We start from the raw sequence: 13,387 nt of genomic DNA on the forward strand, positions 1-13,387 counted from the left end.
GACCGCCAAAGCCGCATCCCGCTTGGCCTGCCGGTAGCCATCAGCTACGTCTGGAGTCCCACAGGCCAGAAAGGCCCGATAGGACTCCTTCTTCAGCTTGACGGCATCCCTTACTACTGCTGTCCACCAGCGGGTTCGGGGATTGCCGCCGCGACAGGCACCGACCACCTTACGGCCGCAGCTCCGGTCAGCCGCCTCCACAATGGAGGCACGGAACATGGCCCATTTGGACTCAATGTCCCCCGCCTCCCCCGGGATATGGGAGAAGTTCTGCCGGAGGTAGGAGTTGAAACTCTCCCTGACAGGGGGTTCTGCCAGACGTTCCCAGCAAACCCTCACTATACGCTTGGGCCTGCCAGGCCTGGCCGGCTTCCTCCCCCACCAACGGAGCCAACCCACCACCAGGTAGTGATCGGTTGACAGCTCCGCCCCTCTCTTCACCCAGAACATGCAGCCGCAAGTCCGACGACACGACTACAAAGTCGAACATATGGACACCCTTATGCTTGAACATGGTGTTCATTATGGACAGTCCGTGACGAGCACAGAAGTCCAATAACAAAACACCGCTCGGGTTCAGATCGGGGGGGCTGTTCCTCCCAATCACGCCCCTCCAGGTCTCACTGTCGTTGCCCACGTGAGCATTGAAGTCCCCCAGCAGAACAAGGGAGTCCCCAGGAGGAGCGCTCTCCAACACCCCTTCCAAGGACTCCAAAAAGGGTGGATATTCTGAACTGCTGTTTGGCGCATAAGCGCAAACAACAGTCAGGACCCGTCCCCCCACCCGAAGGCGGAGGGAGGCTACCCTCTCGTTCACTGCGGTAAACCCCAATGTACAGGCACCCAGCCCGGGGGCAATAAGTATGCCCACGCCCGCTCGGCACCTCTCCCCGCGGGCAACTCCAGAGTGGAAAAGGGTCCAACCCCCCTCAAGGAGACTGGTTCCAGAGCCCAAGCCGTGCGTCGAGGTGAGTCCGACTATATCTAGCCGGAACTTCAATACCTTATATATAGAACATAATATGAATTTGCAATCACCCTCAAAAACCCTGTAAGAACAAGTGTAAGGCTATATAAACCTTTTCACTGGCTGGTTCGTTTTTATCTCATACATCTTACTGACTGATCCGAATGTCAATACATTTTGATGTACAAGTTGTAGTAATTGTGCAATCTCATGTGCAATACCGCAATATCTATTCTCTACATAACTGCTGCTAAATCCCTCTATTCCCCTTTTATTGTGAATAGTTTTTTCCTTTCCCCCTTTCCCCCCTCCCTACTCGTATCCTTATCTGTATGTTGGCTCTTACTTTAGTACGTGTATTTTAAATTCTCTTATATTGTATTTTTTATAACTTGTAATATGCTGGTGTACTGCTGCTGGAAACTAGAATTTCCCAGAGGAACCTTCCCGAGGGATTAATAAAGTTCTATCTATCTATCTATGTTTGAAGAAGCTCCATCCTCCTAATATTTTTTCCTTCTTTACCATTATAGGCAGGAGAAAAAGTGAAATGGAGGAAAAAATACGTAGATGGGCCAAGACAGCAGCAGGAGCAAGGAGCAGAAGAGAAAATAGGAAAGAAGAAGGGAGAGGAAAAGAGAGAGAGAGGCGAGAAGACAGATGAGGAGAGAAAAGCACTGGAAGAAGGAAGCAACAAATTTAAAGGAGGAAGAGGCTATGGACACGTAACTTATAGCCCAGCAAAGGCTTTCCAAGCCCAAGGAGGCAAGCGGCCGTAAAAAGGAAGGAAGCTTTTCTCATTCTAATTCATTCATGCATAATAATAAACCAGAACGTTTATCATATTGGTTTGTGATTTATTATGCTTTATTTTTTACATGAACATTTGAGCACACAATTAAAAGTAAGTGGTTATAGGGATATTTTAAGTGCTTAAGAACTTAAAACTGTCTTAAATAATCCCTTAATTAATACAAATTGATGGGTGAAATAAAGAATTTTGAAGGTTTAATTGATTTAACACTTTTTTTTATAAGGGTTTTAACCCTTGTAATAATATTAAACTCCCTTTATTAGAACTGAGGGCAGATGTAAGTAATTTTAAGTAGTAAAGGAACCTTACAATACTTTTAAACTGACCCTTTATTAATCAGAATTAAAGGGCAATGTTATGTAATTACAGACCTTGAAATAATTTTAAATTGCCCCTTAATTCATACAAAAATTAAGGGGTGAAATAAGGACTTTTTGAGTGTAAATTTAAGAGGCAAATTTGAAAAAAGAAGGGGGAAATGCAGTAGTTTTACCCCTTAATTGGCCTTAATCTATTAATTAACTTTTCCCTTAATTTCACATATAGCAATAATTAATTTTAATTATTTTAATTTAATTATTTTAAGGGGTAAAAAAAATTAAGGGGTTTGATTTCGTAGTGTTATATTTTACATTCACACATAGTGGCAACTGTGTATTGTTTATTTGCAGTACAAACAAGTTCATCGCTATACAACACGTGGCATTACTGTATTGTTTTGTTTTTGACTCTTACTCAGTCTTTTAATGTTAATTGTTTCTGAGGTTTGAACGAAATATTTGTATTTAGTCTTCATTATTTTAAATGGGGTAAAAACTGATTTAGGTCGCGAAATTTTCGGGACGCAAACTGAGTCATCGAACGAATTAAGTTCGTGAACCGAGGTATAACTGTATTATTATCGTCATATTATTGTTGCTATTGATGATCTTATTTTTAATTCATGCATTTTCTAAAGAATTGAGTATTTCTGTCTTCGTCTGCGATAGTCACGTGAATTCTGATTCTTTTTATTGAGCCAGATCATCAGGCTCAACTCAGCAATAAGAGCCTGCTCTTTCTGTTACCAAAAGGCTGTCCATTTAGTATCACTTCTGGCTATTAATATTCAGCCAAATTTAACAATTGGGCCCATGATTGGTATGTATGTACGTCCATCACTTATATTAGTCAAAGTGATTATACAAAACCTTTTAATTTCGATAATGATAGCTGATATTTCACGTTATGCTTGGTATAAAACATTAATGTAAAAACAAGAAACAGGATCGAACGTTTTATTAATATTCAACATTAAATTAGGGTGTCACAACAAACTAAACAAACTGCATCTGGTTTTGTGCATAAGTATACAGGTCACAGATCTCTAATGCTAATGTTATGTCCATATTATGTAAGATAAAATATAATAAGACACGTAACTAAATTATCAGCGTCTGTCATTAGACATGATTGATCGCACAGCACGCACATCAACACACTATTCAGTCGGTGCTTGGAATGCCCGTGGCTGAAACGTGTGGCGAAAAGATCATCCTATTGCTATGCTGTGTTGACAGAAAAGAGAGAGAGAAAAAACAGAATTAAAAAAATAATCGGCTCTCAGATAGGAGGCGGATCCTATCGTTCACACGAAGAAGCCGACTCGTTCATGAAGGACACATCACTATCTTCCATCCATCCATTTTCCAAACCGCTTATCCTACTGGGTCGCAGGGGGTCCGGAGCCTATCCCGGAAGCAATGGGCACGAGGCAGGAAACAACCCAGGATGGGGGGCCAGTCCATCGCAGGGCACACTCACACACCATTCACTCTCACATGCACACATACGGGCAATTTAGCCCCTTCCAATTAGCCTCAGTATGTCTTTGGACTGTGGGGGGAAACCGGAGTACCCGGAGGAAACCCCACGACGACATGGGGAGAACATGCAAACTCCGCACACATGTGACCCAGACGGAGACTCGAACCCGGGACAACAGTGCTGAGGCAACAGTGCTAACCACTGCACCACCATGCCGCCCCACACATCACTATCTTGTAGAATGGAATTAATGTGTTTTTGTCGATTTTTTTATATTGTATGTATTTCTCTGGAGACCCGTCTCAGCTGAGCGACTACCACACTTGTTCATTTATTCTGTAGGAGCTGATTTTGGGGAGAGAACTTTCAGTTTTCCCTTCCAGATGTTCCTACCTGTCACGCCCGGCTCGTACGATCCTCTTGTGTGCCACGCCCCCCTGATTATCCACGTGTGCTTCCCCGATCGTACCCAGCTGCACCCTGTTATTTTGCTCTGTCTTGTCTATTTAGTCCACGTCTTGCCCTATCTTGTTGTCCGTCATTCATGTCAGTCAATGTCTGATGTGTCCTGCTCTTCGTTTCCCCGATCCCTTTAATAAATCCCCGTTTTTCCCGACTTTCGCCTGCCTTGGCTGCTTCCTGCCCGTCTGCCTGCCCGTGCGATCACCCGCTCTACCCGCGATTCGTGACACTACCTGTGTTATACTTTTGCCTATTTAATTAAGTTTTGTTTTTTTAATAAGGATTCTTCAAAATTATTTTCAATTTTCATTTGAATCTAGATTAGTTTTAGTTACGTCTGTGGCTTCATTAGTTTGTAATCGTTCTCATTTTAAAGACAAATTTTAAAGACACGTCTTGGGTTATTCCCCGCCTTGCGGCCGTAGCTTCCAGGATAGGTTCTGGATCCCCGCGACCCTGCCTAGCACAAGCGGTTACAGAAAATGGATGGATGGATGAATATCCGTGGTCCCTCCCCTTTTGTTTGAAGCAGTTCAAGACAGAGCAATTAAATAGATTCTAGCCAGATATAGCAGTTTTGCACCAGTATCATTTTGATTTGGTCACCCAGAGGGTCTGCTGACAGACAGACAGCTAGCGCAAGTGCCGTGTTCAGGGGCTATCAGCTGTTCGCAGTCAGTACATGGGACAGTCATTCACAAAATGCATAATTTTAACCAGAACACGGAGCCGTACGCTCATTATCGCCCCCCTCTCGGGTCAATTATAATCCCGCTCCAAGAAAATCGCTCACCGAAAACAATCTGCATCATATTTTACATATCAAAATTTTTTGCATGTTCTCCCCATGTCGTCGTGGGGTTTCCTCCGGGTACTCCGGTTTCCCCCCAGAGTCCAAAAACATACTGAGGCTAATTGGAGTTGCTAAATTGCCCCTAGGTGTGCATGCGTGAGTGAAAGGTTTCTTCCTTCTAGGGAGTTTTTCCTTGCCACTGTCGCCTATGGCTTACTCACTGGGGGCTTTGGGTGAGGATACTGTAAAGCGCTTTGAGACAATGTAATGTTGTGATAATGCGCTATATAAAAATAAATTTGTTGTTGTTTGTTGTTGAATGGTGTGTGAGTGTGCCCTGTGATGGGATGGCCCCCCATCCTGGGTTGTTCCCTGCCTCGTGCCCATTGCTTCCGGGATAGGCTCCGGACCCCCCGCGACCCCGTAGTAGGATAAGCGGTTTGGAAAATGGATGGATAGATGGACATCTGAAATTAAAATTGTGACTAGTAAGAATTGGATTTTAGAAATCTGTAATGGGAATAAGAATTTAATTGTGTATATCTGAAATTGAAAGCCCAATAGACATGAAAGTGACATAATTTCTCCTAGGAAGAATGACGTTGTGGATATCTGAAATGCTCTTTTTGACTAGGAAGAATTAAATTACGGATATCTGCAATACATATCCAGTCTAGCGATTCAATTTAAACCGCCACTTATACTTTGTAAAGATATGTTAAATGGAACTGTGACTAGGAGAAATAACGTTTTACATATCTTGAAATACAATTTCTACTAGGAAGAATGTGAATATGGACGCCTGCAACTGCCATTCTGACTAGTAAGAATACAGTTTTGACTAGGAGAAATATCTAAAATGTAATTACGGATAGGAGTATGACTTGATTAATGTTAAAACGGCTTGCCATAGTCCGTCGGAGTCACGCTCGAGGCTGAGATGATTCTAAGCGTCAACCATTTAGAACGCTTAGTCTAGTTTACGTAATTTTGTACGTTCGATTGGTTGTTTATTATTTATTTTTAAAAAACGTAGTTCTGGAACTGTGACGTGAAAATCCTGCTACTATTAATACTGACCGCAACCAACCACTGTCTACATTTATGCACTGGCGATAATTGAGGGCGCTACTGAAAAAATTACCTGAGCTAACAAAAGTGAAAATTGATATCTACGACCAACTACTAGGTAAGGCAGTTTGCTAAGTAAACTATTAATCGAGCGGTTTATAAAGTGTCGCTAGAACCGTTTAAAGGAACTCGCTCTGTTGCAAAGGCGCTATGTCAAAAAAAAAAATGGGAAGAATACTGTCCCGGGAGATGATCGCTTCTGGGTACAATTCTCTCCGGATTGACTTGACTGCTTGACAATATCGCCAAACACAGGATATTAGATTATTATACATTTTAAATTTCCCAGTTGACCGAAGTGTAGGAGGAGGGCTCGGTGCTTGGAGCTGGCCCGACAAAACGTGGAAGAGAAGGCCGTTCTTTAAGGTGGAGGGATGGTTAGCGCCAGCGAAAATGTGCTCTGAGGCCTGGGGGTTACTTAAAGTTAGCACGAAGCGAGCGACTTTACGCGTGCAAACGCCGCTGTGCCCCCCCCCCCCAAGTTAGTGTCAGGAATGGGTTTATGCATTCCAGCGCTGTCAGCAAGCACCCTGCTAACAAGAAAGGTAATTGTCCAGGATGATTGTGTAATGGTTTAGCACAGCATGACAGTAGGGGCACCCAGTGGTGCCCACACTCTTTCAGCTTGTGAGCTACTTATAAATGACCAAGTCAAAAAGATCTACCAATTATAAAAATACAAAACATATATTTATTTAAAATTTATTATTATTATTATTATTCAATAATAATTTCCCTTTGGTATAAATAAAGTATTTTTGAATTTAATTGGGATTTTAGTTCCTTCACGATTTTCTTTCTTGGCTCGCTTTTCGGAGGGAAACGTTAATGTCGTAGTAAACGCACTTCGAAGATGACATTGTGGAAAAAACTCCTCCTTCCATTCCGTATGGAAGTGGTAGTAGGTTTTTGGCTTCTTACTTGGTCCAGCTCCCCCATTTTTTAATACCCTTTCTTAAGTTTAGTAGAAATAAACTGGAGATGACTCGATCGCTTGCTGGAGTTTTACAGTAGCTGGTGCAATTGAACGTGTCATCCATTCTCTTTTATATGCTGTATGATCTACCCACACTACCTTTGCGATCGACCGGTAGATCGCGATCGACGTATTGGGCAGTCCTGCCCTACTCCATACGGTTTATTTTTTTAACCTTTATTAGTGTATTTGGTTTTCATTTAACTAGTACAGTATGAGAGTACACATGAAGCCCTAATTCTTATGAATTGCATCCTTTACAGTATCCAAGCATTGCACATTTGCCTCCTTGGAATAAAGTACGATGGCAGACAATCAGCAAAGGAGCCCTGAGTTTGAGGCACCAACCGGGCATGCAAAGCACTACATCTGTGGTGGATGTGCTGGTATCACGAGCATCACGATCGCCTACCCGATAAGAAAGGTCGTCTTCAGGCAGCAGCTATTTGGTGTGTGCATAACCGAGGCCATCCGGCAGCTGCAGAGGGACGGCATGCGGACCCTATACCGTGGCCTGCTGCCCCCCCTGCTGGAGAAGACCACCACGGCAGCCATCATGTTTGGCCTTTATGAGGATATGTCTCGGCTGCTGCCCCAACCCGCTGGCAGCCCGGGGCTGCTGACCAGCAGCATGGCGGCTATGCTGGCGGGCACTGCTGAGGCGACTCTGACCCCCTTCAACAGGGTCCAGACGTTGCTGCAGGACCAGCGGAATCACACGCGCTTCAACAACACCAGCCATGCGTTTCGGATCCTGCTGCGGGACTATGGTGTGCGGGAGTTGTACCGCGGCATGGTGCCCATCCTCCTGCGCAATGGGCCCTACAATGTGCTCTTCTTTGGCCTTCGCGGGCCCATCAAGAGGAGCCTGCCCGAGGCAGAGACCCACGTTGGCCACATGGTCAACGACTTCATCTGCGGCGGCCTTTTGGGAGCCACTCTGAGCTCCCTTTTTTACCCACTCAAGGTACTAAAGGCTCGCAAGCAGTCACAGCTTGGTGGCGAGTTCCAGTCCTCATGGCAGGTGTTGCGTACGATCTGGAGGGAGCGGGGTGGGAAACTGAGCCATCTTTACCGAGGGGGATTCCTCAACTACAACCGCTCCCTCCTGTCCTGGGGCATTACCAATGCTGCGTATGAGTTTTTAAAAAAGGTCATGTAAACCGACCTCAAACCTCTGGACAGTCCCTGGAACCTCTACCACCCCCTGCTCAGAATTCAAGATTGCTGCTCCGCGCATGAATAGTAAGTGAAAGCTGTAGTAATATACCGTTTGTGGGCATTTCTTTCTTATTTGTGTCGTACACACAGTACTTTCCAACCTCTATCTCTGGATATGTTATTATGGTGTTTGTATGTGCAAAACACTGGATATTTAGTTCTTATCTACTGGATAGCACTGGTATTGCTAATAATGGCTGAGATCATCTAAAGAGGCACATATTTTGGGTAGATTAGTCACTGGTAAAGGTTTATCAAATTAGTGTTGGTTTTAGCATTACTTTGGTCGTTAGTTATTTATGTGGAAAATGTTTTGAAATAGTATGCAATTAATCTGTGACTAAGTTTTGAACATGAAGTACTGTGTTATTCCAAAATATTGTTTTTAGATGAATATATATACATAACGTAAATCCTCTAAAAGAGCTCTATCAAGCTATGCAGCTGTGATATTAATAGTGTGTGTTTGTGTGTTTAAAATCTATTTGGACGTGATCACTGAAATGTTTTTCGTTCCCCAGAGGATGACATCATTCCCTGGTCCTTTATACCAGGAGGCAGAAGACCCCACCACATACTATTTGAATGAGGGCTTAACAGACGTGGCAAACCTGCTTGATGCAGAATCATAATAAAAAAGCCTGCCGCAGATGAAGTCGCTGACCAGGTGGCCAACGTGGGTCTCGGCCTCATGCCATAACAGGTTAGAAGTAATAATAATAATCATAATAAAAATAGTAATAATGTTATGCATACTAAGGTTTTACTACTCCTAGAACAGAAGGCTGTTTAAAGAGTTTAAGCTCTCTGCAAATTATGACAATGTGCCTTGCTGTGTTTGCTGTACAGTCATGCTCTCTACTGCTCTTTTACAGATGATGGGTACAGCACACAAGCTATGTGACAGGAAGTGCAGGGGTAGGAGTAACCAGAAGCCGGGAAAGAAGGGTCATGACAGTGTGCTCGGATCTATGAAATAACACTGTGCTGTCACTCAATTACAGATGTACTTATCCATATGCTTGTCATTGTTGTTTTTCATGTGGTCTGGCACCTGAGTAACAGTGGATGATGTAGTAAAGCCAGCACTCTGAACAGCTTCCTGGATTTTCAAGGATAATAGAAAAACACATTTTTTACACACATAGAAAAATTCTAGTACACAGGTTGTGTTATCAAAAGCAGTTGCATTTGCCAAAAAGTCACTCCCCGAAGAGCGCTTATGGTTTCATAGCTCGTCGTGTCCATAGTGACAAGGAGTAGTACAAACCCTACAAAGCCAAAAATGGAGCAGCACCCTCCTACCTAAAAGAACTTCTTATCCTGTACTGCACCACGCTCTCTGATCCTCCAGTCTAGTCCCATCACCTCTCAAGGCGCAAGGAAGACATGCATCTAGACCAGGGGTGCGCAATACATCAATCACGATCTACTGGTCGATCGCAAAGGTAGAGTGGGCAGATCGCCTCCAGTTTAATTCTACTAAACTTAAGAAAGGGTATAAATGAATGGGGGAGCGGGACCAATTAAGAAGCCAAAAATCTACCACTTCCATACGGAATGGAAGGAGGAGTTTTTTTCACAAAGCCATATCTGAAGTGCGTTTGCTTAAACTGTCAGTCTACCTTTCTGTAGAAGGGAAATGTGGAGCGACATTTTCGGGCTGTTCATAAAACTATGACATTAACTTCCCTCCAACAAGCGAGCTCAGAAAGAGAAAGGTGAAGGAACTAAAATGCCAGTTCAATTAAAAAATGCTTCATTTATCCCAAAGAGAAATTAATAATTAATAATAATAAATTAAAAATAAAGAATACTCAGCATATCTATAAATAAATATATGTTTTGCATTTTTATAGTAGGTAGATCATTTTGAATTGGTAGCTCCAAGCTGAAAATGTGTGGGCACCCCTGTTCTAGAGTATTCTGTTTTGGCCCGGATGTGGTAGAACTTCCCCTAGATGTCCATACAGCTGAGTCACTGGGTGCCTTCAAACGACAACTAAAACCCTACTTCTTTCAGAAGTACTAGGATTAGCACTTCCAGGATTATACTCATAATTTAAAACAAAACAGAGAACTTGCCAACAGAGTTTTTAGAGTGGTAGTATTCTTAGCTGGGTTCTGTTGAACCAGAATCAGAACATATTCACTGATGAGGCTTTTAAGCACTTTGTAAGTTGTTCTGGCTAAGGGCGTCTGCCAAATGTTGTAAATGTAAAACAAGAACAGGCACCCACTACACAGGGAAAATTGATGAAGGGAGGGAAAACTACAGGAGGGAGTAGGTACTTACATGGATACACGGGGAGTTCAGAATCACGAAAAGCAACAAAATCAGGACTGGGGAACACAGGATGGAGGGACACATATAAACACTGCCAACAAGGAGTACACAAGGGGCAGATGTGGGCCATAAGAATACACTCATAACAAGCTGGGACAGACACTAACCAAAAGCACCGGATGGCCAATAGTGACATCTACTGGTGAAACAGAAACAGGACAGGGATGACAGAGACATCTTAACATAGCTATTGAATGAGGCTTAAAACCTCAATGGACAAGACTTGGGAAGAACCTTGAATCTGAACATTGTGCTTATTTTGCTGGTGTACAGTTTCATGAACAGTACAAACTTTAGGGCTAGTAGGAATACTGGCACCACCAGGCGGTGGCCAAGGGGGGGGGGCATGGCCCCCCTAATAAATTTGCTGCCCCACCCCCATCGGTCGCATATGCATGATATGCTTCTATGGTCAATTATATGTTTCAACAAATGCACAGTCAGCAAGGCGCTCTCGAATCACACACCAGGGGCTCACAGAAAGCAGCAGCTCAGCACATCAACAAACGCCGGTCGCATGCGGAGTTTAGAAATGGGACTGAGTGAGTAAGTCATAATTTCTAAAAGAAAAAAAAAAAAGTCTGGAAATTATTTATTCAGTAAACTTTGGCGGCTGGAGTGAGTGGCATGTAATGTAGACTTGTTTGCAAAAAAGCACAGAAACGAGCGAATAAAACTATTGAGTATGTAGCCTGTACTTGATCACTGTATTTCAGTTTGTTTGCCAGTGGGCCATAATAAAATGTACAAATACACATGTAATGCCATTTAATTTCTTTCATTCGATGTTCATTATATGTAACTTTTTAGTGTACATAAAGATGCAACTACAGTCAAATACGTCAAAGCTGTATTGAACATAATTGGAGACTAGTGTGGTATTTTTAGATTTGATTAAGCTTGTTCCCAATAACAAAACAATCAACTGAATAACACATATACATAACACATTAAAACAGGATTATTGTGGAACTCAAAATGTTAATTGTACAATGTAATTGTAAGTCTATGCATATGTGATCACTGGAACGTTAAATGTAACACAAGAAACCAAAGTATATTAGTAGGCGATCCCTTAAATCTTTCTCATAGTTTTCAACTAGCTATATACTACATGAAAATGAACTGGAGATGGTGGAATTAGTACAGGATTGTTTTTTTACTCAGTTTGTTAACACCCCTACCAGGGGAGATGCCATTCTTGATCTTGTTCTCTCTAATAACCAGGACAGGATTGGTAAATTAGACGTTTTAGAACCACTTGACAGTAGCGATCATAACATGGTCAAATTTGAGGTTAAGTTTAGTGTTCGAAGAGCTAAGTCCAAATCAAAAATATATAATGTTAGGAAGGCTGACTTTAAGTGTATGAGACTAAAACTAGAAACTGTGAACTGGATGGAGTTAAATAACAAAACTGTTGAAGAGGCCTGGGAATTTTTTAAAAGCACATTATTGCAAGTGCAAGAGGACTTCATACCTGTTTCCAGCAAGAATAAATCTAGGAAATTGCAACCTAGGTGGTTTACTAGGGAAATAAAGTATAAAGTAAGGAGGAAAAGGGCTTTGTTCCAGCAATGGAAAATAACTGATGATGACAGAATGAAGCAGGAATATCTAAGTCTACAGGCTGAGTTAAAAAATATTAGACGAGCTAAAAGAAATGTCGAAAGGATGGTTGCATTGGAAGCTAAGGATGACGTTAAAAGTTTCTTCCAGTATTTTAACTCTAAAAGAGCTATAAAACCTGAAATTACTAATCTGCAGGATAGTAAGGGTCTTATAATAGTAAACGACATTGATATAGTAAATGAGTTCAATGATAGTTTTGCACGGGTATTCACTGTTGAGGACCTTAGTAATTTACCAGTTATTACCTATCCAGCATCGTCTATAGCTAATATATATATAACTGAAGCAGGTGTTTTGCAAAGCCTAGCTAAGCTCAAAATAAATAAATCACAGGGCCCTGATGGCATCTTACCTATAGTGTTAAAAGAGATGAGGGATATTATTTGCCGACCGTTAACTTTACTGTTTCAAAAAACCTTATCTGAAGGTGTGGTACCTTCTGATTGGAAACACGCCTTCATAACGCCCATTTTCAAAAAAGGGGATAGAAGTAATTTGTCTAACTATAGGCTAATCAGTTTAACTTGTATAACTGGTAAAGTTATGGAGGCTATAATCAAAGAGAAAATGGTAGATTACCTGGACTCCAATAACATTTTGCGGGATAGCCAGCACGGATTTAGGAGAGGTAGATCCTGTTTAAAAAATCTGTTGGAGTTTTTTGAGGAAGCTACTCAGGAAGTTGATGATAAGAAGGCCTATGATGTCATCTACTTAGATTTCCAAAAGGCTTTTGATGTTGTCCCCCACAAGAGGCTCCTACTTAAACTCAAAGCGACAGGTATTTTAGGTACCGTAGCGACCTGGATTGATAACTGGTTAACAGATAGGAAACAGCGAGTAGTTATGAGGCACAATGTCACAGAGGGCCTGCGTTCATAGTGGGGTACCGCAGGGTTCGATTTTAGGACCACTATTGTTCCTAATTTACATAATGAATATGGATATGAATATATACAGTAAACTGGTGAAATTTGCAGATGACACCAAGGTGGGTGGTGTAGCAGATACTGAATTAGCGGCTCAGCAGCTACAGCGGGATCTTGATTTAATTAGTGACTGGGCCGATACCTGGCAGATGAAATTTAATGTCGATAAATGTAAGGTACTCCATCTAGGGAGCAGAAATATAAAGTACAGGTATTTCATGGGTCTCACTGAAATAAAGGTAGCTGATCATGAGAAAGACCTTGGTGTGTATGTTGATGCTTCCATGTCCCATTTTCGCCAGTGTGGGG

General features: G+C 42.3%; 1 protein-coding gene across 4 annotated transcripts in view; it reads left to right on the plus strand.

Moving 5' to 3' along the window:
• LOC125716966 (mitochondrial nicotinamide adenine dinucleotide transporter SLC25A51-like) overlaps positions 1-9,226 on the plus strand; it is a 28,043-nt gene extending 18,817 nt beyond the window's left edge. Inside the window, exons 1-5 of one of the 4 annotated variants that reach the window (XM_048989858.1) lie at positions 5,763-6,031; positions 6,263-6,518; positions 7,213-8,194; positions 8,692-8,873; positions 9,046-9,226. In XM_048989858.1, the coding sequence (XP_048845815.1) occupies positions 7,254-8,111 (858 nt within the window). In that variant the 5' untranslated portion in view covers positions 5,763-6,031; positions 6,263-6,518; positions 7,213-7,253 and the 3' untranslated portion in view covers positions 8,112-8,194; positions 8,692-8,873; positions 9,046-9,226. Of the gene's footprint in view, positions 1-5,762; positions 6,032-6,262; positions 6,519-7,212; positions 8,195-8,691; positions 8,874-9,045 lie in introns of those variants that run through there. The other 3 variants (XM_048989859.1, XM_048989856.1, XM_048989857.1) reach the window with 3 other exon arrangements.
• Positions 9,227-13,387: the final 4,161 nt, after the last annotated feature.

Source organism: Brienomyrus brachyistius, chromosome 21 (assembly GCF_023856365.1).
Source record: "Brienomyrus brachyistius isolate T26 chromosome 21, BBRACH_0.4, whole genome shotgun sequence".
Taxonomy (NCBI): Eukaryota; Metazoa; Chordata; class Actinopteri; order Osteoglossiformes; family Mormyridae; genus Brienomyrus; species Brienomyrus brachyistius.